Raw genomic sequence first — 27,686 nt, 5'->3', positions numbered from 1 at the left:
TCAGTTCAAGGCCCTAAAAATAAAAGACCTAGCTTGCTACCTAGAAAATTACAATTCAGGAGTCCTAGAAAAGTAGTACAAAAGTAACTACAAAGATGATCCTTAAAGGGACTTCCCTGGTGGTACAGTGGATAAGAATCTGTCTGCCAGTGCTGGTGAAAGGGGTTCGATCCCTGTCCAGCAAGGTTCCACATGCTGTGGGCAACTATAGCTTGCACATCACAACTACTGAGCTCACAATCTAGAGCCCACGAGCCACAGCTACTGGGGCCTGAGCACCCTAGAGCCTGCATGCTGCAACTACTGAAGCTCATGCGCCTTAGAGCCTGTGCTTCACAGCAAGAGAAGCCAACACAATGAGAAGTCTGTGCACCCCAACGAAGCTACGCGTAGCCCCCGCCGCCCCTGCTCACCACAGCTAGAGAAAGCCCATGGGCAGCAACAAAGACCCAGTACAGCCAGGAATTTAAAAAATAAATAAATTATCCTTAGAAATGGAAACACATGCTCATAAAAGCACAGAATGGAAATAGTTTTTAATAATATGCTACAACTTTATCCTCCCAAATAAATCTTGAATAGTCACCTTAATAAAGGACCAATAGAAAGCAGAGCAGTATTAGTTTGGAATGATGGACCTGACCACAGAGGAGTACTCAAGTCAGCTCATCTTTTTACTCTCACTGGCTGTTTCTTTTTGGAATGAAGAGAAAGGAAAACCTTGTCTCTAAATGTGCCCAACTAAAGAAAGAAAGGGTAAGTCTGAAATTAATTTAAGAGCCTTTCAAATTTTGATGGGAAACTGCCTATTAATTCTTTTTTAAAAATGGGGAGGAGCGGGACCCTTTACATTAAATTGTACACATAGCAAAAGCGTAAACCAAGAAGGATATCTTGCACATCTTTTTAAAGCTGAAAACATGTGTTCAGTAAAACGTTCGTTTCCGTTTTTGAGCATCCTTTTGAGGAACCAGAGAAAGGCGCTGGCAGGGTAGACCCCACAAGGGAAAGCTATCTTGCCAGTCCTGTGGTGCTTCACGGTGGTGGAGCCGGAGAAGCGGCGGCAGACCCCGGAAACAGTGACCCCCGGCAGAAGGCTGGAGTAGCGGGAGTTGAGGGCCGAAGGCGTGGACCTGCAGTCCCGCAGCTGGGAGACCGGCCGGGTGACCGGAGGCGGCGGGAGCGCCGGGGGCGCGCGAGGACGCCGAGGGCCTAGCGGGGCGGGGCGGCGGTGGGTCGCAGGCCGATGACGCGCCGGGGCCGGCGGAGGAGCGGCCACTTCCTGGAGCCGCCGGCCGGGGCCGCTCGCTGCACTCAGCGCTGGAGCCGGGAGCCCGCGGCCGCCGCCATGTCCCACCAGACCGGCATCCAAGGTAACGGCGCCGGCGCTGCCTTTGGGGAAGGGGCTCCCCGGAGGCCTCGGGCAGGCCGGGCGGGGCCGGAGTCGGGCCCGAAGCACTGGGAATAGGTGTCGGGGGCGAGCCGGGCCTCTGAGTCTCTCTGCGCTCCCGTGTCCCGGGCGCTCTCGGCCTGCCTCCCTCCCTGCCGGGGCCCGGCCGCCGCCACGTTGCGGACCGACCCGAAATTCGCCGAGCGAAGGACGTGGGTCCGGCGGCGGCCGGGGTGAAGGGGGCGTGCCTGCAGCAGCAGCCGACCTTAACCCAACTTTACGGGTTGGGAAGACCTGGAGCCGTGGAGGCCACTGGGGTCCTTTTATTGTCGAGTGACAGGCGAGTTTTCTTTTTCACGGTCCAGAAGAGTTGTTACAGGATTTGAACTATAAAAAGAAAGATGCGGGAATCTTTTTCATTTCTACTAAGAATGCTTCCCAAACTCTTCCGCGCTTTCTTCCAAAATGGGAACATCCGCACCGTTGTATGTATCCTGAGTAGGAGGCGTCTCGGTCGTTGTTAGGTACTCCTCAGGGAACTGAAAAGTCTGATCTGTGTGGCATCGTGTAATTATCCCATTCACGCAGTTGAATGTGCAATTTTAATTGACCTGTGTTATTTCCTGGTTTGCAAATGGGCAGTCTGAAAGCTCTCACCTCATCAGAATCAAATAATATGTCCCGGGGTTACTCGCGATCACTTAACGAGTTCTAGTATAAACGCAAGGTCTTCCTGTTAATAGACAACGAATCTTTTCCCCAGATGAACATCTAGTTGTGTTTTGTTCGTGAGTCTTTGACACCACCCCATACCTCCTCCTGCACACACAAAGAAAAGCAAAATAGTCTCAAATCTAAAAGCACTCTTTCATTTGCGTTAGTTCTGATGCATGGATATCTAATTATTGACTTTGATGCTTGAGTCTAATAGCAAGCACTATTAAATGTGGTTCTTGCTGTCAATATACACCCCAAGAACAAAGTCAGAACGAAATTGAAGTTTTAATAGCACAAGGGATAGCTTATTAAGTATACCTTTGCTCAGTGAGATTACTCCAGCTTTTTGAGAAATACGAGTCAGAAAAGTGTGACCAGAAGTATAAACTTCAAAGAATTTTATTGACTCCAATTAGGATGGGGCATTTGACGTTTATTGTCATCTTTAAACATGAAAATGTAGAAAATGAATTGATGAAGAAGGTGTTTTTATTTATCATAAACTTGAAATTGGACCAGAAGAGAATGAAAGAAGATTTTCAGCATTTTTCAAAGTCAATAAGGTATTTCTCAGATTTGTAATTTGTTCATTATTGGGTTTGAGAAACTTTAATATATTCATTCCCAATTCTAACATAGCTAGAACAGGTTAGAATTAATATACTTTTAAAACATACTTATGTCTCTTAGCTGTATATGGGGCTTCCCTGGTGGCTCAGTGGTAAAGAACCGATCTGCCAGTGCAGGAGATGCAGGTTTGATCCCTGGAAAGGGAAGATCCCCTGGAGAAGGGAATGGCAACCCACTCTGGTATGGTGCTTGGAAAATCTCGTGGACAGAGGTGCCTGGCGGGCTACGGAACAGGAGATCGCAGAAGAGTTAGACATGCGTGACTTAGCGACCGAACAACAATAGCAACAACAAAAGCCGTGTTCAGTGTCTGGTATACCTTTTAAGTTTTATAATTTAAATAACTGTTAATAAGAAAATATTGCATACTCAAGATGTTTTCTTTGTATTTCATGTTTTCCTTATTCAACTGGCATTATTATTGTAGCATTAGAAAGTATTAATGCATAAATATTACTTTTCTGTATCTTTTTGCACAGCAACTGAAGATGTTAAAGATATCTTTGCCAGAGCAAGAAATGGAAAATACAGACTTCTGAAGATATCTATTGAAAATGGTTAGTTAAACATTTTTTGTTCTTGAATTATTGGGTGTTATGTTTTAAAGCTAAATCATTGTCAGTGATTTGGCCTGTTAATAAATATGAAGCAGGTTCAGAGCTTGCCTTTGGTTAACCTGGATCCTCTATATTTTGGGCATTTCCTGAAGGCCCCTGCTTACCTTCTGAATTCTGTAGTTGACCATCAGAGAAACAAAAAGATGTTGGTTTTGGTGTGACATCTTCCTCTTTCACTTTTTTGTGTCTCACTTTCTGTATTGCTCTGTATCTAATGTCAGTGCTTGCATCTCTGGAATGAAAATCAGTAACAGCCAATTATCTGAAAAATAAACAGTTATTTGTGAATTATTTTTCAATAAAGTTAGTTTGAGTAGAAAGAAAGGGTTTTAAACTGCCTGTTTTCTCAACTTGATTGTAATGTGTGCTGTAGAAATGATTCCCTTTTCTCGTTATGGGAAAAAGTTCTGAGAATATAATAAACTGTAAATTGATCCTTTCAAAATAAAGCTGTAAGCAGGGAAATTAATTGGGTGGGACAGTCTTTTAATTGGGCTGGTTTGAATGTGAATAATTAAATTGTAATTACTTAATCTCAAATGAATATGATAAAACATCCCATTGGCCTAATTTCTTAATTACCTTGAAATATTTTGCTTTGGAAAAATACCTTGTTCTTTCATAAACTGGAAGTAAATCTAATTTGGTTTCCAGTTTCTCTTATATGTTAAAAATACTAAAATAGTTTGAAAAATATGCAGTTCTACATATGTTAATACAGGCAATGAGAATAAACATATACTGTAAAGTAGCCTGTTTTAGAACTATTGAACTAAAATTTTTTAAGTGTTGCCACTTTCTAATTGACTTACTTAAGTAAGTAAAATGGAAAAGTTGATATAACTCACATCTCTACAACAGAAAAATGACAATATTTTGTCTGTCACTTCTCTGGGTTTTTTTTGAGAAAAAATTTTAAGGAAATTATGAAGAATAAATGACAAATACTTCCATCTCTTCTTAAATTAATAACTGCTAACATTTTATCATATTTGCTTCAAACTCTTTGTAATTTGATGTTTAAACAACTGTACTTTCCAACCTTCTGAGGAAACTATATTAGGAACTTTTTTTGTGTGTGCAATCCCTAAATAACATATAGTGCTGTGTTTGAGTTTTTAAGTTCACATGAACTGATGTCTTTTTCTGCATCATTCCTTTTTCTGTAAATATTATTATTATTTTTTTTCTTTTTCTATAAATATTATTTTTATAATTAGTTTTATAGAGGCTCATTAATTCTTTTTAAATATGAATAGAATTTTATCTTATGACTGCCACATATTTTATGTCCATTCTCTTACTGATGAACATATGGGCTATTTTCAGTTTCCACTGTTATTTTATAGTGCTGCAGTGAATACCTTTGTATATGTGCAAGAGATTCTCAATGCAGAGTACAGTCTTGATTCTCCCAATAATGTCTCAAGGTGACTGTACCAATTTATTCTTGTGGACAGATTTTTAAATTTGTAATACTGTGGACAAGTAGGAGCTAAACCTGTTTTTATTTAGTATTTCTTAACTGTGGAATTCAATGTTAATTTCAGATATTACACCTTTGAGTGGTAGGATGCTAGTTAAATACATTCTGTTGATACTTTATAACAAACATTTGGAAAGTAGACTATAACTACCCTTTCTTCAACTATCCAACTCAGCTATTTATAATCATTTTTGTGTGTTCCTTTCTTGTGTTTTTCATAACATTCTTTTACCTGTGCTGGTCATAATTTTTACATGTTTTTAATACTACTTTATATTATATTTTCATATATACTACTGTTGTATTATATACTACTATATATTGTATTGTTACAGCCAAGGTCCTTTTCATATATTGATGTGACTAGAGCAATTAATAATTAATTACATATTAATTTATTCTTCTATTTTTCATTATTCTACCATTTGGTATTTCAAACCATTTATGTGTCTTAAAAATTGTTCTTCACAGAGAAACTTGTGATTGGGTCGTGTAGGGAGCCTTCAGACTCCTGGGATCAGGATTATGATTCCTTTGTTTTACCCCTGTTGGAGGACAAACAACCATGCTATGTATTATTCAGGTTAGATTCTCAGAATGCCCAAGGATATGAATGGATATTCATTGCGTGGTCTCCTGATCATTCTCATGTAAGTAATTTTTTGGTAACTTGTTTAACATTAAATGGAGAAGGAAATGGCAACCCACTCCAGTATTCATGCCTGGAAAACCCCACGGACAGAGGAGCCCAGTCCATGGGGTCTCAAAGAGTCGGAGACGACTGAGTGACTTCACTTTCACTTCAACATTAAAAGCTAGAAAAATTTTTTCTGAAATATTCCTAGGCCAAGAAAGAGTTAAGAAGCAATAGTCTTTCTCATAGAAAGGAATGACGATGGAAAAAAATCCCTGGGTTGGTAATGTAGAACCAGGGATAATTTACTGAGATTCAGAAATCTTGACCTTGATTGAAATCAGAAGAATTATTATTGATTTTAAATTAAAAAATTTGTGGCTATTATAAATGACTCTCTGGACCTCTGAAGAATAAAGGTTACTATTTTGCTCTGAGCATAATAACATATAATTTTTACAGAACTAACTGAACATTATATGAAATTCTTAATAGCTACCATTCAGGTGATGAGCATACATACAGATAAGTATTTCTTTTAGGAAAATTGAGTGATGGTGGTTTAGTCACTAAGTCATGTCCGACTCTTGAACTCTTGCAATCCCATTGACTATAGCCTGCCAGGCTCCTATGTCTATTCTTGTCTCTAGGCAAGAATACTGGAGTGGTTTGCCATTTCCTTCTCCAGGGGATCTTCCCGACCCAGGGATCGAACCCAGGTCTCCTGCACTGCAGGCAGGAGAGCTATGTGGGAAGCCCTTAAGTGATAGAACAAAAAAATTAATATATGGATACAGCCCAATATTTTAAAGACTTAATTCTCTCTTCTTATAGAAAAACAATAATTTTTAAAGTTTTGTAGATATCATTCTCAAAAGTCATCCCCTCCTATTTAACTCTGTATATCTTGTCTGAAAGAAATATTGGATTTGACAGTGCAGAATTATGAAATGATTTCTATTGGTTGGCAGTTATCTTTAGTAGTTTCCCATAGATGCTATAAATATCAGACTCGTTAATAATAGTATATTTTGTAATTCTTTTCATCTTTGTCCTTCATAGAATGTTTTATGCCATAGTTATGCCGTGAATATTTGATTTTTAATTAGTAATATCTCACCTAGACTTGCTTTGAGTAAAATGTCACTATCAAGATTACTTTATCTCAATGACTTTAAAGTAGTGTTTTAAATAGCTTCTTTTAATTCTTGAACTCATTTTATACTTTGAAAAAATGAAGGATTTTGTAAAATTTAGCTTTTTCTACTTTTTGAAAGATGACTTATAAGTTGATATCTACCTTAGTAGCTATTGATGTTTTAGATGCCAAAGTAATGATGCCTATCTGTATACACACGTTTTAGCATGTTACACTTGATGGACATTGTCACAGTTTATTTTTAATGTGCTTGACGGTTTCAATACATTCATTAAATGCTATTTTTGTAATGATAGTTTTCACCTGTAAAGTTACAAGTAAACTTTCACAATTACCAGGTTCGTCAAAAAATGTTGTATGCAGCAACAAGAGCAACTCTGAAAAAGGAGTTTGGAGGTGGCCACATTAAAGATGAAGTGTTTGGAACAGTAAAGGTACAAAACTTATATTTTATATGGAGTCTGTGTGCTGCAGTTAAAATGCTTAAAGAACTTCTAGGTAATAGGTTAATTAATGTGAATTCTGACTGGTAAATCTGTAAACATAAGAATAAGAGAAAACATTGTTTCATATGATGTACACATTAACTGAGACATCATACAATACCCTTTTAAAATATGTTGACATCTCAGTCTTCAAAGGCTAGATTGTCTCTTAGAGATCGTTTAGTTCAACCCCTCATTTAGTTCAGCCTTTTCATTTTAAGGACAAGGTAATAGGCTCAGAAAAATGAGAGACTACTTAAAAGAAATGTAGTTTTTAGGTATTTTGGACATTAATACTCATAATATGGAAGCAATAACTATTATTTAAACTAGAATATTGAGAGGTAAATTGATGATTGGGGTAATTGTTGATTAATATATATGTTATGATTAAGAATTTATTTCATTTTAAAATTTGTATGGTAAATACATGTATTTTTACATATACCCCCAAATTAAGAAAATTACAGTATATTTTTTGAAAAAATTTTTTGTTGTTATTCAGAGCTTTTATTGTGATTCAGTGAGTAATACATTCTAATGGTTAGAGCACAAGACTAGCTGGGAATGCTTCCTTATTCACATTAATTGTGCAGTGGTCTGGTTTCTCAATTCTAGTTTCTTCCAAACCACAAAATGTTGATGAGAAGTAAATTTATTTGAAGTAATTTTTCTTTTAAATAAGAACTATAATTATTTTCTATAAATAATTATATGTCATTACAGTACAGAATTCATAATCTGAGGATGTTGATTATTAAATAATTATGGGGAAGGCTTCCCCAGAAGGTTAGTAGTAATTGTCCTGTAGACTTGAAGCATGATCAGGTTCATCATGTGTCTCCACCACTACACATACAAAAAAGTAGTAATTACAAAGCTTTAGGAAATGAAGCATAGCTACTCCCCTTAAAACTTTCTGAAAACTGTAGAATAGAGTATTTTTAAAAGTAGAGTAGTAAGATTCTTGTTACCATTTATTGTCAATTAAAATATTTTTTTGTTAAATTAATAATTTTGTTTTTCCTAAAGTAGCCTCACAGCTAGTAACAATTTCTGTGCTTACAGGAAGATGTATCATTACATGGGTATAAAAAATACTTGCTGTCACAGTCTTCTCCTGCCCCGCTGACTGCAGCTGAAGAAGAATTACGACAGATTAAAATTAATGAGGTATGTTACCATTTTGAAATCTTGCAAGATTTTAAGTGCTTAAAACTATTGTAATTTTTAATTACTAGATGAAGAGGTAACTAGAGAATAAATAAGTTGAATAGCTAACATTCTGTTCCGTTTAGAGACAAGACTGTGTTCAATGTGTTTTTAGAAAAAGTTGGAAGTGAATATTAAATTTCTTGTCAGTTTCATAAATAGCTTTCTCCTGTCTTTATAACGTATGGGTTAGATTAGTAATCCTCCTTTTAGAAGTACAGCTCTCCTTAATTTTATACTTTGAATACTAAATAAATGGGAAAAGTATATGTTACTTACATAGTGTGAGGGATATAATATCTAATAAGGTTACCTGAGGAAGGTTTGTTTTGTTATTTCAGAGAATACTAATGACTAAAGAGAGTAAAATACATATGCTATAGTGTGTTTAGGATTTCTAGAGGCTCTGTAAGTTGTCTATGGGCACTGCCTGGATGGGTGTGTGCACATATATATACATATGGGAGATGGTTATAGGAGTACTTGTTTGGCATATGAGTCAATAAATTTTATCCATATTATAATTTATCATTTTAATGTGTTTACTGCAGCAATTTTAAGTTAGAATAGCTACTGTAGTTCTACTGGAATTTTACAGAAGAGAACAAGTAGCAGAAACTACTGTTCACTTGTCTGAGTAACAGACTAATAAGAATCATGGAAAATGAATATTATTTATATTGACCTGATAGCAAGGATCTATCATCATTATTTTAACTCAAGTTATTGGAGTATGGATTTTTACATGATTTTTTTTTTTAACAAGTTTGATAGTTTGTTTTATTCCTTGCAATCAGAACCCAGAGGATCTTATTGGGGTATGCATTTGCATATGTTCTATAATGTTTTCATTATCCAATGCCATTTATGCTGTAGAATCTCCATTCATGTTTTTTTTTTGAGTAAACTTTCAATTTTGACTTTGTTGCAACACTACAAATGAGACCCTATACTAAAATGTCATTTATTGAGTATGAAAGTCTTAAATATGTGCATTGAAAGCTTTCTTGAAGTACTCTTCTTCCAATACGTGCACACCACGTTCTTAGGAATGAAAGCTCTTAAGTCTGGAACTTCTGCAGTAGTACAACTGTTGAGCTATGTTGTGTCTTTGTATATTGTTTGTACTCCTTGCAACTCTGCATGGCGTTTGTGTTGCACTTTATGTCTAGCAGAACAAAGTTTACACATACTGTATTTATATCACAGTGGTCATAAGTTTTATCAAGTAAAATGTCATAATTAAAAGTATAATCTGAAGATACTTCAAAGAGCTTGTATAGCTCGTGGCAGTTGTGCCAAACCAAACATATAAACAGAGCCCTGCTAACATTGCACACTCACTCAAATGTTGACTTTTGGCATTTTCATCAAAATGTGGCATACACTCTGCATGTTGACACAGTGCTAGCAGAACCTGAAACAAATGTGAACAGTTTGCCCTTTTAAGTTCATAGTGTTTTAAGTGTTACTTTTCATTATATTAAAATGGGCAGAATTAATTCTATTAAAAGGGTGGAATGGCCTCACTCTGTAGAGTTTAGGTTTTCTTTGCCATATGACACTGCTTAATGCTAAAATTCATCAGTAAATTGAATCTGTCATACTAGGTACAGAGTGACGTGAGTGTGGACACTAAGCATCAAACACTACAAGGAGTAGCATTTCCTATTTCTCGAGAAGCTTTTCAAGCTTTGGAAAAATTGAATAACAGACAGCTGAACTATGTGCAATTGGTAAGAGACATGATTATTATGAAGTGGCTTCTCTCTTTGGTACCTTTGGCTTATATTAATATAAGGTTTGTTTTTAATGGATTTTAAATCTTTATTTTTTATTCATTGTTTTTAAACTTACAAAAGCAAATATCTTCATTGGAAAAAGTGAAATTATTGACTTTCTCCTTATCTCCTTGTTTTTTTAATTATAAATTTTAAATTTCTATGTATCTATTTTAATAAGTATTTTGTTTTTGTTGACAGGAAATAGATATAAAAAATGAAATTATAATTTTGGCCAACACAATAAATACAGAACTAAAAGATTTGCCAAAGAGGATTCCCAAAGATGCAGCACGTTATCATTTCTTTCTGTATAAACATTCCCATGAAGGAGACTATTTGGAGTCTATAGGTATATGGCACTTTTTTTTTTTTTTTTTTAACATGTTGCTTTTTGTTTGCTGATTGTCATTTCGTCACTATATTTTTTCTTATTTCTTGGCCAGAGGGCTTAGTTGTAGTTTTACAAGATTTAGTATTTGCTTTAATTGATATGCTGCTAATTGGTTTATTATTATTTTAATTTACAGTTTTTATTTATTCAATGCCTGGATACACATGCAGTATAAGAGAACGAATGCTGTATTCTAGCTGCAAGAGCCCTCTGCTAGAGATTGTAGAAAGACAACTACAAATGGATGTCATCAGAAAGGTAATTACCTAATTATTTATCTAATTTATTTTACCTAGTTTATCTTATTGATATATTTAATACCTATTTAAAATTCTTCAATTTTTATTACATTTTTATTGTTTTTCATGTAATTCATGATGTAATTTGTAAATGAAAAGTGTTTTTTTTTTTCTTTTCTTGTTCTCATCATGAATCCTTAGGAAATCCTCTTAAGTCCTTGGGGATGGTCTATTATGATCCCAGCCTCCCTGTAGATCTAATGTTTAGCCACAAGGTACATGTGGCTATTTAAATATAAATAAAAATTAAATGAAATTTAAATTTCAGTTCCTTAGAAACACTAGCCCCATTTCAGGTGCTCATTTTAGCTACATGTGGCTGGTGGCACTGTATTTGGCGCCGAATTTCGAGAATAAGTCCACATTGCAGGAAATTCTGTTGGACAGTGCTACTAAAGCTGCATATTTCTGATCTTCTCAAGACTTTATTAGTAAGAAACCACAGTCTTCATTTATGACTAAGTCATGGGATGTTGAGAATCTTTCCAGTTGTTGGGAAAGGAGAGAATGGGCATAACATAAATTTGGGGAACTAAGTTACAAGTTTTCTTAAATGCAGGTGAGATATGGTTTATTCTTGAGCCCTTCAACTCTTAAAACACAGGTCCTTACAAATTACCAGTGTTTTAGGTACTGAGCATTTTAAGAGCTTTTAAAGTTCTTAGGAATCACCTTCTATAGCAGGGGCTGGCTGAGTTTTTCTACCAGAGGACCAGATAGTAAGTATTTAGGCTTTTCCAGGCCACATATGGTCTTTGTCATATATTTTTGTTTTATCATTTTATTTGTTTTTTACAACCCTTTAGAAATACAAAACACACTCGTAACTTGAACTAGATTTGTCCTGCAGGCCACAGTTTGCCAACTGTGTAACAGAGTGATTTCAAGTGACCCAAGTGATGAAGGGGCCATTAGTAATGTTTCTGGAAAATATATAGTGTACTAAAGCAGAACAGCTTGAGTGATGATTCCTACTATACTACTTTTAAACGTTAAACTGGAGAAGAAAGAACCAAATAGAAAATAAATATAGTGGATTATATATTCAGGCAATTCCATTTAGCGCCCACCTCCTCCCCCCAAAAAAGATTCAAGTGAACTATTTTCATATGGTCCTGGGTTCGTTCTTGCTGGAATGGGTATTATGTATTTATCTGTGAGCATTCACACCTGCAAACGTTGTTTGTATTAGGTTTTGAATGTTGTGTTTTTTCATACTGCATCACACTTTGCTAATTTCACCTCTTACAGATCGAGATAGACAATGGGGATGAGTTGACTGCAGACTTCCTTTATGAAGAAGTACATCCCAAGCAGCATGCACATAAACAAAGTTTTGCAAAACCAAAAGGCCCTTCAGGAAAAAGAGGAATTCGAAGAATAATTAGGGGTCCAGCTGAAACTGAAGCTACTACTGATTAAAATTATTATAACACTAGTTTTTTAAAAGTCCAGCTTTTAGTACAGGAGAACTGAAATCATTCCATGTTGATATATAGTAGAGGGGAAAATTGTACTTTTTGAAAATTAGCACTTTTCACTTCTGTATGTTTATAATATTAATGTTAAAGAAGACTTATGATTTCTGAGTTAAATCTAGAAAAGAGTTCAATATAATGATGTTTAATTTCATCACAGTTTTCATAGAGTGACTATTCCACACTTTTCATATAATTGTTAAAATTTTATACAGTTGGGCCAATTCCAGAAAAGGCTAATGTCTAAAAGTAAGATGCAAGTCTTATTACTGTTTGGTGATACTTTTTTTTTTTTAAAGGGAGAAAGACCTTAAAATATTCATTCCACTTAATGAATATGTTAAGGACCAGGTTAGGTTATTTTCTAAGCTGAAAACTTCATGTGCCTAGGGAAAAGTGGAAAGTTGCTTGCTCTGAAGAGCAGTGCTCACTCAGACCATGGGGTCATATCTGCAATGTTTAGAAACAGTGCTTTATTGCAGCAGTCTTTTCTATTTGACTTTCTGGTTTTTTAAATGGCTTTAAAATTGCAGAAGATCAGCTCACTCTGAAACCTTAAGGGTACTAGATATTTTCTATACTGTAGGACTTCTGATGATGTTGAAAGACATGTTTAAATAACTTTAGTTAAATTCTCATTCTAGTGCTATAAAATCTTTTCTATTTCAAAAGTAAGTCATTTCATTATATGTAGTGTGAGGCAAAATATTTATGTTTAATTGAATATCAAGTTAATATTCAAAAGGAAACAAAACTGATGTCAACAATATTGAAAACATTTTAAACATCATGATTGATTTCTCTAAAACCATACACTAATAGGCAAATTGTGTTGTTTATCATTTTTGAGTGAATGTTCAGATTTAATAAAATTATTTTAAAGTCCTAGTACTCATCAGCCTAACACAGATAAATTGTTTCAATTTATATTTATTTCAAAAACATTTAACTGTTTTCTAAAGCTTTACATTTTTAGTTACAACCTCCAGAGATTTTGAGCCTCATTTTCTTCAATACTTGAAATAGAGGGAGCTAGAACACTTCATTGTGTGTAATCTGATAAACCTGCTGCAAGAGCCATAATTTTGAGGACTTTTCTAAGTGAATTGTGGGGATCCAGGATTTAGAATTTCTTGATCTAAACTTAATGCTGCATAAAGCAAATATCAGACATCCACATTTCATAGTATGAAGTAAAGTCATTTTTACACTTTATTATCTAAGGTAATATATGCACCTTTCAGAAATCCAATGTGTGTTCAACTAAAGCATGTTAGAATAATTATGAGTTGACAGATTTTTTTTTTTCCTAGAATTAAGAGTATTTGTGTGGGGTTTTGTTTGTTTACAAATAATATTTGCATATTTAAACATGCAAAATAATTGACGGTAATGTTGCACTTTTTCACAAAAGAGTTAAGTTTTTCGGTGGGTGCACACACACACAAACACATGCACACTACTGCATTGAGAATCCTGGAACTGTGCTGACTATAGACCAAGCTGCTGAAGCTCTTATTTTCGGTCAGGAAGAATGTTAACCTGTCATAATGGTATAAAATAATTTAGTAGTGAATGTTTTTCTATACCATCCCTGTGCAATTACACTCTTAAACTCTATTACACTACATGAAAGTGGACATTCCAGAATATAGATGTGATTATATAATCTTAAACTAATTATTAAACCAATGATTGTTGAAAATCAATGATGCATTTGTTATAGAGTATAACTCATCGTTTATGTTTTAGGTGATGTCATCACAATAGAAAGTGAATAAAGTATTCCCAGTAAATTTATATAGCAGTGAAGAATGCCTTCTGTGGACATTTTATAAGTGCGTTTTATATTGCAATAAAATTTTTCTCTTTAAATTGCGTCCTAAGTTGGTTTTCTAGTATAACCTTTCTTTTTTAATGTTTGGATAAGTCTACATAATGCAATTGGCTTCCCTGGTAGCTCGGGTGGTAACGAATCCACCTGCAATGCGGGAGACCTGGGTTTGATCCCTGGGTTGGGAAGAGCCCCTGGAGAAGGGAATGGCTACCCACTCCAGCATTCTGGCCTGGAGAATTCCATGGACTGTATAGTCCACGGAGTTGCAAAGAGTCGGACATGAGTGAGCAACTTTCACTCAAATAATGCGATACCTGTTGATGGGTTAGAAATCCATTCATCTGTTTGTTAATTAACCTATCTAAATCAAAAAGGATTTTAACTAGTTTGAAACCTAAGCAGGTTGTATCAATAGAGTGCTTAATAGATGAGAACTTTCCCACTACTGCAGCAATAATAAATGCCATTATTAGTTTCTACTGTGATAGCAGCAACCCAGTAGGGTAAGGTGACCAACAGACTTGACAGTAAGCTGTTATGAGACATTCATCCAACAAATACTGAGTGCATTCTGGTTTGCAATAAAGGATCAAATTGGTCCTTTTTATTAGGGCTATATTACAAACTGGATGTCTTTGGTAGCAGTTTTACCAAGACAGAATTTCATTAAAAGGGCTAATTTTGAGAACTGTTTTAAAAAGTTAAATTCTTAAAGGCATTTCTGCTCATTTATGCCTGAGGTTCCTATACTGTAGCTTGGTATATACATCCTTTCACGTGTTTTCTTTGCATATACGAGCATACATTAGAAAGATTGGAGGGGTTTTGTTTCTTTTAAAAAAAACAAAACACTGATTCTAGGGCTTCATCTCCAGAGATTTTGATAAAGAGTAGGTGGGCCCAGGAATCACAGTTCCACAAATGATTCATGGGTAGCCATGACCAGGATACAGTTTGCCTTAAATGATATAAGTTGAATGTTTCCCTCCAGTCCACAAAATATTCCTACCTGTTGGTCTATAGTGGTTATGATTAATGGTGATAATTGGCCCATGGCTCTCTCCACATCCCTTGATCAGTCGCATCGACTCAGCTGCTGGCAGGACCGCCGAAGGACCAAGCGCGTGGCTGCTGCCTCAGGAAAACGGCTGTTCCTCACCCTCTCTCTCCCAGGATCTATGTGCCTTCCTCCCTCATTTAATGCAGGCCTCTGCTCAAGTGTCACCTGTCTAGAAAGGTCTTCCCTGACCTCCCAAGTCTGACTGTACTTCCTGTCCTCACACCTTAATCCTGCTTTATTTTTCCTCAAAGCACTTAAGAAATATGTATCTATGTTGCTTGTCTCCACTAAAATACAAGTTTGATGGGTTTTACACTGATACATCCTCAGCACCTGGAACAGTGTCTAGGACATAGTGGACACTTCATTTGTTGAATAAATAAAATGAGATTTTGCCTTTCCTTGGACAGTGGGGAAAGGAGCAATTGAAGCAGTGATAGGTTCAGCACGGGGGCACTGGCCTCCACTGCTGTATTTCTGGGCAGGGCAAATGTCACTAGCACTGACCCGGCCTCTTGCCTTCAGAAGACCATGGTTTCTACCCCAGGAAACCAGTATTGACCCATTCCTGAGTGGACTGCTCTGTGAAGACCAAAGACCAATTTCTACTCAACAGCTAGTGCTGATCCATTACATCTGTGTTTGCTAGAATTCAGTCAGACTGTAGTATCTTAAAAACCTTTATTTATATTTTAAAAATCTGTTAACTGGTATCCCTTCCACCTTTCCATTCCCAGAGACTTGGGAAGGAAAAGAACAGGAACTTCAAAGATCTGCTCTCCACATACAAATAGCACCCGCACCAGCAAAGTGAAAGAGGAAGAGGTCTGAAGGATCCGCCAGGTCTGGGTGAGGGAGAGGGGAAGGAAGGGGGGCAGGCTGAGGGGTGGGTCTCTTAAGAAAGGAACTGAGACGGGGAAACAGAGATGCCTCTTAGTTTGAAGAGGCTGGAAAGTTCTCTGAGGCCCCTCCCCTTCTCTTCCCTCCTACTCGACCAATTCTTTCTTTTTTTTACTCGGCCAAATCTGATGCTAGGGCAGGGGGTCTCCTTGTGCCCCCTCCACATTCATGGCTTCATGAATGGAGGTGGGTTAAATTAATTTCTTAGTCTCCTATTATCCAGCTGCGTGGATCAGAGCACACAGGTCATGTCTTTGTGTGTGTATTTGTGTGAGAGAGGGAGATGCTGTCACATTCTGGCTACATGACTGCATCAGTTATGTATTGCTACCATACTAACGGTAGCTACAACTACCCCCAGATGGAGTGGTTTAAAATAGCAGTTATTTTCCACAAGTCTCCTGGTTGGCTCACCTCTCTCACAGCTGGGGTCTGCTGCAGGTTGGCTGGTCTAGAATGATGTCATCTGAGATGTCTTTGCTCAGTACGGTCTCAGCAGCAGCCTGTTAGCCCTGGCTTGTTCTCATGGCAGCAGACAACGATTCAAGAGACAGAAGAGAAAAGTAGGGCACAGGGGCTCTGGAGACCCAGGAATACATCACTTTGTCCACAGTCTATTGGCCACAGCAAGTTACAAGGCCATTCTGAATCCGAGGACTGGAGACATGAAATTCACCTCTTGATGGGAAGAATTACAGAAGTATATTGCAAAGGGCGTGGGTCTAGGGAAGAGTGCAGAATTGCTGTCTAACACAATGAAAATGAGTGAGAAATTACTTAAACTTGGGGGCATCAATTTTCTCAATAAGAAAAAAAAATAGACCTACATTATAGAGCTATTAAATGTGATCCTGCTGTAGACATAATGCTTGGCATAATAGTTCAGTTCAGTTCAGTCACTCAGTTGTATCCAACTCTTTGCAACCCCACGAAGTGCAGCATGCCAGGCCTCCCTGTCCATCACCAACTCCCAGAGTTTACTCAAACTCATGTCCATTGAGTCGGTAATGCCATCCAACCATCTCATCCTCTGTCATCCCATTCTCCTCCTGCCTTCAATCTTTTCCAGCATCAGGGTCTTTTCCAATGAGTCAGTTCTTCACATTAGATGGCCAAAATGTTGGAGTTTCAGCTTCAGCATCAGTCCTTCCAATGAATACTCAGGACTGATCTCCTTTAGGATTGACTGGTTGGATGTCCTTGCAGTCCAAGGGACTCTCAAGAGTCTTCTCCAACACCACAGTTCAAAAGCATCTTCGGTGCTCAGCTTTCTTTATAGTCCAACTCTCACATCCATACATGACTACTGGAAAAACCATAGCTTTGACTAGACGGATGTTTGTTGACAAAGTAATGTCTCTGCTTTTTAATATGCTGTCTAGGTTGGTCAAAACTCTCCTTCCAAGGAGTAAGCGTCCTTTAATATCATGGCTGCAGTCACCATTTACAGTGATTTTGGAGCCCCCAAAAATAAAGTCTGTCACTGTCTCCCCATCTATTTACCATGAAGTGATGGGACCAGACAGAGAAGGCAATGGCACCCCACTCCAGCACTCTTGCCTGGAAAATCCCATGGACGGAGGAGCCTGGTAGGCTGCAGTCCATGGGGTCACAAAGGGTCGGACATGACTGAGCAACTTCACTTTCACTTTTCACTTCTATGTATTGGAGAAGGAAATGGCAACCCACTCGTGTTCTTGCCTGGAGAATCCCAGGGATGGGGTCGCACAGAGTCGGACACGACTGAAGTGACTTAGCAGATGGGACCAGATGCCATGATCTTAGTTTCTGAATGTTGAGTTTTAAGCCAGCTTTTTCACTCTCCTCTTTCACTGTCATCAAGAGAGGCTCTTTAGCTCTTCTTCACTCTCTGCCATAAGGGTGGTGTCATCTGCATATCTGAGGTTATTGATATTTCTCCCGGCAATCTTGATTCCAGCTTATGCTTCATCCAGCCCAGCATTTAGCATGATGTACTCTGCATATAAGTTAAGTAAGCAGGGTGACAATATACAGCCTTGACATACTCCTTTTCCTACTTGGAACCAGTCTGTTGTTCCATGTCCAGTTCTAACTGTTGCTTCTTGACCTGAATACAGATTTCTCAAGAGGCAGGTCAGGTGGTCTGGTATTCCCATTTCTTTAAGAATTTTCCACAGTTTGTTGTGATCCCACAGTCAAACGATTTGGCATAGTCAATAAAGCAGAAATGGATATTTTTCTGGAACTCTCTGTCTTTTTCAATGATCCAACGGATGTTGGCACAACAGTTAGCTCTCAACAAATGACAGGGAAGATGGTTATGATCAATATGATGACAGACAGCATAGGAAAGTGCACAGAACAATGTCAGATGTCTGAGTTAAAATTCCAGCTCTGCAATTTACTAGCTGTGTAATATTGGGCAAGTTACTTTACTTCAATCCCCTCATTTATAAAATGTGGATAATATTATCAAATTTATAGGATTGTTATGAGGATTGTTGTTGTTGTTTAGTTGCTCAAGTGAAAGTGAAGTCACTCAGTCCTGTCTGACTCTTTGCGACCCCACAGACTGTAACCCACCAGGCTTCTCTGTCCATGAGATTTTCCAGGCAAGGATACTGGAGTGGGCTGCCATTTCCTTTTCCAGGGGATCTTCCCAACCAGAGAGCGAACCCAAGTCTCCTGCACTGACAGTCAGATTGTTTACCACTGAGCCACCCGGAAAGCATATACTTATTATGTATCATAATATAATATTAGGGATAATATATATTTATTGTGACTATTATATATCAACATAATATTAACATTACTATATATTATCCTATATATAAATATATATTTAACACAAAAGCATTAGTGGAGGAACTGAAGGACTATATACACATATACACACACATATTTATGTATATCCTGGATAATATTTTAATTTCCTTGTCATTTCTTTTAGCATATTTTTTAAGTTATTCTCTTAGTGGTATCCTGGGGATTACAATTAACATCTTAACTTACACAAAAATCTAGTTTCAAGTAATATAAACCTGATTTCAATAATATACAGAAACTTTGTTCCTGTGTAGATCTGTACCAGCCCCCTTCTTTGAACTATTATTGTCATATAAATTACATCTTTATGCACTGTGTGTCTACCAACACAGATTTATAATTATTGCTTTATGACATTTATAATCATTTGGTTTAGTCACACACACAATACATTTGTGATGCCTCTTACATTTATGTGTATAATGCCTTTACTGGTGTTTTTATTTCTATTTATTTCCTGTGGATTGTAGTTAGTCTCTAGCATTCTCTCATTTCAACTTGAAGGATTTCTTCTTTTCTCAAAGGGCAGATTTTCTTCTGATAAATTCTCTCAACATTTATCTATCAATGTCTTATTTTCTTCAGGACTTTAGAATTGTTTTGTTAGAATTACTGGTTGACACTCTTTCTTTCAGTCCTTGAATGTCTGTGTTTTCCGCTGAAGAATTAGATAATGATCTTTTTGAGGATCCCTTATATCTGCTAAATATCTTGCTTCTTGCAGCTCTCACGATTGTCTTTATTATGATACATCTGGGAGTAAGATCTCTTTGAGTTGATCCTACTTGCAGTTCTTACTTTCTTGGTTGAGTGGCCTAACGTTTTTCATCAAGTTTAGTAAGTTTTTAACCATTCTTTCTTCCAATATTCTTTGTAGCACTTTCACACCTCTCCTTCTGGAACTCTCACTATACATACTTTGGTCACCTTGAAGCTGCCCCACAGATTTATGAGGATCTGCTCATTTTTCTTCATCCTTTTTCTTTCTGTTCCTCAACTGATTTCTCTTCAAGATTGATGATTCTTTGTTTTTTGCCTGCTCAAATCTAGTTAGGCCCTTTCATGGATTTGTCATTCCAGTTATTGTACTTTTCAACTTTGGGATGTCTCTTTGCCTTCTTTTCATAATTTATATCTCTTCACTGATGTTATGTATTTGGTAGGACATTGTTCTCACATTCTCCTTTAATTCATTATACACAGTTTCCTGTAGCTCTTGAACATATTTAAAATAGCTGATTTAAAATCTTTGTCTAGTAAGCACAATATCTAGGCTTCCTTAGGTACAGTTTTGAGTGACCTTTTTTTCCCCAGATATGAATCATACTTTGCTGTTTCCTTGCATGTCTAGTATACTTTTATTGAAAGCTGGGAATTTAATATAATATAATGTGGAAACTCTGGACATTGCCTACTCCCCAAGGTTTTGTTGCTGTTGCTAATTGTTTGAGTTGTTGTTTATTTAGTGACTTTATGAGTTAATTTTGCAAAGTTTGTATTCTTCATGATATGTGGCCACCGAAATCTCAACTCAGCTTAGTCATCAGCTGATGAATGGATAAAGACTGCTTAATGTCTGACACTGATAAATCCCCCAGTTTTTGCCACAGGCTCCGTGTGCACCTTGAGACACGTCATCCACACTCAGCCAGGCAGTTTAGACTCTGCTTTAGTTTTCACTTCCTGCTTGTCCAGAGCCTGAAGGTCAGCCAGAGGTTAGAGCTTAGGCCATCACAGATGTTTTGAGCATGCACGTGGCCTTTACACACGTGCATGGCTTTCTGCGTCCCTAAGAATGTGTCGAAGACCTTTCAAAGCCATAATGGAGGTCTTCTCCCTCAGTTTTTCCTTTCAAGCATTTAGCCTATTGTTTGCACCAGTGGTTATTCATCACTTCAGGCAGCTGTGATTAAAACATTTGCCAGCTACCCGATTTAGACAAAGGAGCCTGGCAGGCTATAGTCCACGGGGTTGCAAGAGTCAGACACGACTTAGTTGCAAACTAAACTTAGCAACTAAACTATATACATATATCAATCAATGCTACTCCCTCAATTCACCCCCACCCCCTTCCTCCCCTGTAACTGCTGTATAGTCCAGGGAGCTCATTTTGATGTTCTGTGATGACCTAGAGGGGCAGAATGGGAAGGCGGAAGAGAGGCTTAACAGACAGGGCATATGATATTGCTGATTCACGATGTTGTAGAGCAGAAACTAATACAACATTGTAAAGCAATTACATTCCAAAAAAATAAATAAATTATACTACATTGATATATAAATTTCCCAATAAATGGTACTGACAATGACTCCACATAAACGCTTTTAGTGATATGTTAGCTTTAGTCACATCAAATAGAGATGAACCTTTGAAGAGAGCCTTCCAGGGAACCGCCAGACACGTTAAACAATTGTAGTTCTTTCAGAATCAGGCTGTGAAGAACTCCAGTTCTGTTCTGTTCCCTCTGGTACCAAAAATGTGGGCTATTTTTTTTTATAAAGTTACTGCTGAGCTAGGAAGCAGGGGATGGGAGTAGGGTAAATTAAAATGCCACAAAGTTTGTTGTCTTTATTGAGATTCAGCTGTTTTCCTTGAATAACTGCTCATGGGGCTGCTGCAAGCCTTTCATTAATTTCCAGTTCTGAAAAAGTCAATTCTGACAATTTTTGCTGGCCTTTATTTTTTCTACGAGGAGAAGAATTTTTAAAGCTCCTTTGTCATTTTCTAGGCCTGAATATTCAAGGGCTGATGCTATTATTAATCTTTCTTGGCAAAAGAATAATGTTGGTATGGCAGGGCTTCCTAATACGCTTAACAGAGTAAGTAATGGCATGTTCCCTTCACTAACTTACGAATTGATTTAAGAATATGTGACCAATGAATGCCAACAATGGAAGTGATATTATTTTTAAACAGATATTGGTTAGCATGTCAATATTTTTAAGGTCAATATTAAATTATAATAGTCAAACTCTATTATGGTTATAAAGGATGTTAGTCTTTGTCTAAAATATATAATGGGATATGATTTCTTGACAATAAAAGTTCTATCATTATTAACACATTTTATAAAGGAGAGGATGGGCTAAGAATGAGGTCTCCATTTAACTTTTTAATTCTTTTATTTTCCTGGTTTACTGAGATAAAGTTGGCACATAACATTGTGTAAGTTTAAGGTGTATAACATGGTGATTTGATACACTTACATCTTGCAAAATGATTACCACCATACTGCTAGCTCCTTTCTAATTCTTAAAAGAGGTAAAGACACTATCTGGCTGTTAGAATGTCAGTAGCAGAAGAAGGGGCCTGTCACAATCTAGAGTTTAGATATCAGTATTGTGGAATAGCCTGAGATGATCAGTCTCTGAAGATTTAATTCATACTACCTACATTTTCAAAACACTTCATTATAAACTAGAATGTGATTTTCCTAATCATAAAAATACATTCTGGACATCCCTGGTGGCACAATAGATAGGAATCCATTTGTCAATGCAGGGGACACAGGTTTGATCCCGGTTCCGGTAAGATTCTATGTGCCACAGAGCAACTAAGCCTGTGTTCCACAACTACTGAACCCACATGCTGCAACTACTGAAGCCCGTGTGCTTACAGCTTGTGCTCTGCAATCAGAGAAGCCATTGCACTGAGAAGCCAGTGCACCAATACAAAGAGGAGCCCCCGCTCACCGCAACTAGAGAAGGGCGGCTCACAGCAACAGAGACCCAGTGCAACCAAAATAAATAAACAAACGAAATTTTAAAGAAAGTCATTCCACAGTAGAAACATATGTAGATTACAGCAGTCTTTGTCACTGTACATTATCTTCCAAAAGGTGAACCCAGACCAAAAAATCAAAATCAAAGGCTGCCAGATAAACATGGCATTCGTGCAAAGCGAAGGATTCCCTGGTGGCTCAATGGTAAAGAATTCTCCTGCCAGTGCAGGAGATGCAGGAGACATGGGTTCAATCCCTGGGTCAAGAAGGTCCCCTGGGGGAGGAAATGACAATCCACTTCAGTATTTCTTGCCGAGAAAATCCCATAGACAGAGGAGCCTGGCAGGCTACAGACCACGGGATTGCAAAGACTCGGACATAACTGAACAACTGAGCACACAGGCATACAGATTAGATGACCTTAACCACTATCTCCTCCAAATTACCTTGATGCATAAATAGCCAGTAGAGGAAAACATCTGACATAATCTGAAACACAGTATTCCTTTCCCCAGGATAGTATTAGTAGTAGAAACTTTATAACAAAGTCTTCTTGGCTCACTGAGACCCAGAGGTCTCTGATAACAGAGTAACGTAAAAAAAAAAAAAAAAAAAACTGATTCAGTTTAGGTTTTTTAATTATCTTTTTTAAAGTTACTGGTAGCCTCCTTTCTTTCTTTCCTTTTTTTTTTTTTTTTTAGTTTGGGTGTTGTTAAATGTTCCTTGTGAAGGGAGTCTATGACAACCCATAGTGTTAATGTTTTCTTAACAGTTCTCATTACCTGATGCTGTTTTATTTATTTACTTGTATGTTATCATTATCTGAACAAAAAGTTTCTCTTGAGAACAAGGACTTTGGATATATACATTGCTTTTTTAAGTGCCTGTACCACAGAAAACAATCAATACTTGTTGAATTTAATGATTTTTGTTTTAGGTGAGAATATTTCATGTTTTCCTAATTTAATCTGAGCATTCATTTTGGAGATTCATTACAGTTGCCTCCATACTATTTTTGAGACTAGAATTTGAGTGATTAAAAAGCCAATCCTATCTGTGTCCATTCTTGTAGTGGGATAATACAAACTTTAGAAGGAGTATGGGGAGAGGTTGGTCAAAGGGTTAAAGTTTTGATTATAAAATAAGTAAGTCTGGGGGCTCTAAAGTACAGCATGGTGACTAAAGTTAGTAATACTGCATTATATACTTGAAATTTGCTAAAATATTAGATCTGAATTATTCTCACCACACAAAAATAACTAAAAAGGTTACCATGTGAGGTGGTGGATGTGTTAATTAGCTTGACTGTGGTTCTCATTTCAAAATGAACAGTTGGGCCCCTCTATCCATGGGTTTTGCATCTATGAAGTGAAAATATTTGGGGAAAAAAAAATTCCAGAAGTGTCAAAAAAGCAAAATTGAATTTGCCACACTGGCAACTACCTACCTATTTACGTTGTATTTACAACTATTTACATCATGTTTACATTGTACTAGATGTTATAAGTAATCTAAAGACAATTTAGAGTATACAGGAGGATGTATATAGGTTATATGCAAATATTATGTCATTTTATAGAAAGGACTTGAGAATCTATGGATTTTGGTATCCATGGGGCCATGGGACCAATGCCTTGGGGATACTGAGGGCTGTATATCAAAGCATCATGTTGAACACCTTAAGTATACACAATTTTTTCAACTATACTGCCATAAAGTTGGAAAAAAAATAGAACATATGCTTATTTTGTTGCTTATTTAAGTTGGCATAAAACTCAACACTCAGAAAACTAAGATCATGCCATCAGACCCATCACTTCATGGCAAATAGATGGGGAAACAAAGTGAGAGACTTTATTTTCTTGGGCTTCAAAATCATTGCAGATGGTGACTACAGCCATGAAATGAAAAGACGCTTGATCCTTGGACGAAAAGCTATGACCAACCTAGACAGCATATTAAAAAGCAGAGACATTACTTTGCCAACAATGGTCCGTCTAGTCAAGGCTATGGTTTTTCCAGTAGTCATGTATGGATGTGAGAGTTGGACTATAAAGAAAGCTGAGAGCCGAAGATTGATGCTTCTGAACTGTGGTGTCGGAGAAGACTCTTGAGAGTCCCTTGGACTGCAAAAAGATCCAACCAGTCCATCCTAAAAGAGATCAGTCCTGGGTGTTCATTGGAAGGACTGATGTTGAAGCTGAAACTCCAATACTTTGGCCACCTCATGTGAAGAGTTGACTCATTGGAAAAGACCCTGATACTGGGAAAGATTGAGGGCAGGAGGAGAAGGGAATGACAGAGGATGAGATGGTTGGATGGCATCACCAACTCAATGGACATGAGTTTGAATAAGCTCTGGGAATTGGTGATGGACAGGGAAGCCTGGAGTGCTGCAGTCCGTGGGGTTGCAAAGAGTCAGACACGACTGAGTGACTGAACTGAACTGATGCTTATTTTGAAAGTGAAAAAAGGAATTATAGATAGCTGGGACCTATAGTCATTTTATATAGCTATAGAACCAAAAGGTGAACAGAGCAATAAATGCTTTGTGTTTGCTTAGTCAGTCAGCTGGGTCTGACTTTTGCGACGACATGGACTACAGTCCGCCAGGGTCCTCTGTCCCTGGGATTCTCCAGGCAAGGATACTGCCTGGTGTGGGTAGCCTTTCCCTCCTCCAGGGGATCTTCCCAACCCAGGGATCGAACCTAGGTTTCCTGCATTGCAGGTAGATCTTTACCAACTGAGCCACCAGGGAAGTCGAGTAAATACTTCAGAATGTCTTAAATTGGTCTTAATTATATGTCAGGAAAAGTAAAGAAAAACATTGACTATTTTTTTCTATTATCTGCTTGTTCCTCATAGAACCTAGAGGAATTTAGAATTAAAAATTTAGTTGGCTAGTTGGCAAAATTCAATGGGTCAAAAATACAGAGAAAAAAGCAATTTTTCTTTCTGGTAATGGGGCAGGCCACTGGTTCTCAACCCTGCTCTCATTACTTATTGGTTTGCACAACCAGTTGTTGGAGGCAACATGAAAAGTTCACATCAAAGTCTCCACCAAACAGTTCTTTGAAAAATCTGTCTGATTTTTTGTTTCTATAAAAGATTAGGGGGAAGCATATTCCAAAGGCAGTTAATAAAATGCTTCGACTAGATGTCACTACAGGCCATTAAATTCTGCCTTGAGGAAACAGTTAAAAGAGCTCATACATTACATTGTTCTTCTCAGAACTTTAGTCAAGTCCTGTTCAGCTGCAAGTTGAGGGCAACCTCTCTGTCATTCATTCCCAGAGCTAAGAGTCACACAAACTCAGGGGTCCATCATACAGCACATAACCATCGGCCACGAAACAGTGTGGAATCTTGCTTTGAAATCTTGGATTTACTACACTGCTGCTTTCAAAATAGTTAAGATACAGTCGTATCCTGAAAGACAAGCCATATCTAATTCTGTAAGTCTGATATCAATTCCATTTAATGGAACAGAAATATCTACCAAATTATACCGTGAAAATTTCAAAATCAGTGAAATGGGTTACTCATTTAAAATTTTTTAATATAGTTTGGACACAGTCCATAACAACTACATACATGCTATTTTATACATATGCTTTTTTTTGTTCGTTTGTTTTTTCTGGAGGACTAAAGATCAAATTCTAATATTTCAATGCCAGCCAAACTAGAAAAGGCCTATTTAAGATGAAGACAACATTAGTGTTCTTGGCATTTTTACTCAGAAGAATTTATATTTGTGTAGTTAGTGTTTTTCTGAAAATAAATGATTTCCTGACTTTTTTTTCCCCCAGCAGCATTGGAGATCCTGCTCACCTGATTAGTAATATCATTTGTCTTTATTTAACCAAGCAATGACATTCGTTTTTATTTGACCAAGCAATTTTCTTCTTTGTTTACCTTTCCTCAACAGAATCCACTTTGTTCATGGGAAGAACAGTGGCGGAGGAGTTCCTATTCACTTTTCTGCTATTTGATAGTCATAAAATGTACAGGCTTTAGAATTTGAGGAAGTGGGGTGAGCATCCCCGCTCTGCCCCTTGATTAGTTGTGTGTTTTTTAACAAGTCATTTCTCCTCTCTCTGCCTGCTTTTTCTTTTGTAAATCACAGTTAATAGACTCTTTCTTGTAAGACTGTTCTGGATATGGAAGCAGATCATCCAGGGAGAGCATTAAGCACAGTGTCAACAACAAAGAAAACTTCCTGAAACATCAGCCAAGCCACATCAGGCAACTGGCCTGTATATAAGAAAATGCTGAGTACAAAGTAGATGCTTATGAAATTATTTGACTGATAAAGAGGGTAAAGGAAAGGTAACCTGCCACACGAGAGCTTTCAGAGAACACAGTGGAGGAAGCCAACTTAAAAGAGATTGAGTGTGACGGAGCAGATCAGGTACCCTGTGCAATCTTATGAAACTAAGAACATCATTTCTGCTACCTTTTGGCTCTTTCCCTGGGGAGAGACAGGGTCTTAGCTAATAATGCACATCCTTCTCTTCTCTCTGAAAGCCCATTTCCTGAGCAAATTCATGCTTTGGAGAGGTGGTTAGCGAACAACCCAGATCCCAGGTTTAATGGACAATTTCTTTATGGTGAAATTGAAGGGTAGAGCATCATTTTCTGTCTTTCCTTCCCACGCCTCCCCCACCTCTCAAACAACCTATCTCACAGTCCTTAAGGTCCCAATGGTGTGGGAAATCTCAACTGCATACAACACAGAGCTTGCTACATCTATACTGTAGGCATCCTTTTTTTTTTTTAAATCCTATTTTTGCTTTCTAACCACTTTCATTGTGCAGACAAAGACTCCTTTGCCAAAGGCAGGATAAATAAACTCAGACACATCCTGTCTCTTTTACATCTTTGTTTATCCATAAACTGTCAAAGATACAGAGGAAAATCCACTCAAGAGTGCATGAGGTGGTTAAACAAAGGCCAAATGCGACTGCTGCACAGAAGCTTGATGTTAGGGAAGATATTATCCAAAATGATACCAAGCCAGCTTGGTATGACGACATGAATAAAAATTAAAGTTACCAGCAAAAGATGACCAACT

At 37.4% G+C, this 27,686-nt stretch overlaps 1 protein-coding gene across 1 annotated transcript; it reads left to right on the top strand.

The window, feature by feature from the left end:
- Nucleotides 1-1,147: 1,147 nt before the first annotated feature.
- TWF1 (twinfilin actin binding protein 1) lies at nucleotides 1,148-14,157 on the top strand. The gene is made up of 9 exons (XM_043446527.1): nucleotides 1,148-1,373; nucleotides 3,217-3,294; nucleotides 5,312-5,490; nucleotides 6,972-7,067; nucleotides 8,187-8,291; nucleotides 9,941-10,066; nucleotides 10,313-10,463; nucleotides 10,642-10,763; nucleotides 12,056-14,157. The coding sequence occupies exons 1-9, from the start codon at nucleotides 1,247-1,249 to the stop codon at nucleotides 12,224-12,226; spliced, it is 1,155 nt and encodes a 384-aa protein (XP_043302462.1). The 5' UTR covers nucleotides 1,148-1,246; the 3' UTR covers nucleotides 12,227-14,157.
- Nucleotides 14,158-27,686: the final 13,529 nt, after the last annotated feature.

This window comes from Cervus canadensis, chromosome 25, assembly GCF_019320065.1.
Source record: "Cervus canadensis isolate Bull #8, Minnesota chromosome 25, ASM1932006v1, whole genome shotgun sequence".
Lineage (NCBI taxonomy): Eukaryota > Metazoa > Chordata > Mammalia > Artiodactyla > Cervidae > Cervus > Cervus canadensis.
The sequence above is the reverse complement of the archived record's forward strand: the minus strand, read 5'-3'. Positions and strand labels throughout refer to the sequence as shown.

Bases quoted from the DNA above. Each gene is read 5' to 3' on its own strand.
- TWF1 (XM_043446527.1), top strand. From the start codon at position 1,247: ATGACGCGCCGGGGCCGGCGGAGGAGCGGCCACTTCCTGGAGCCGCCG. The intron at 5,491-6,971 runs GTAAGTAATTTT...CACAATTACCAG, and splicing joins GGTCTCCTGATCATTCTCAT to GTTCGTCAAAAAATGTTGTA. The intron at 8,292-9,940 runs GTATGTTACCAT...CTGTCATACTAG, and splicing joins GACAGATTAAAATTAATGAG to GTACAGAGTGACGTGAGTGT.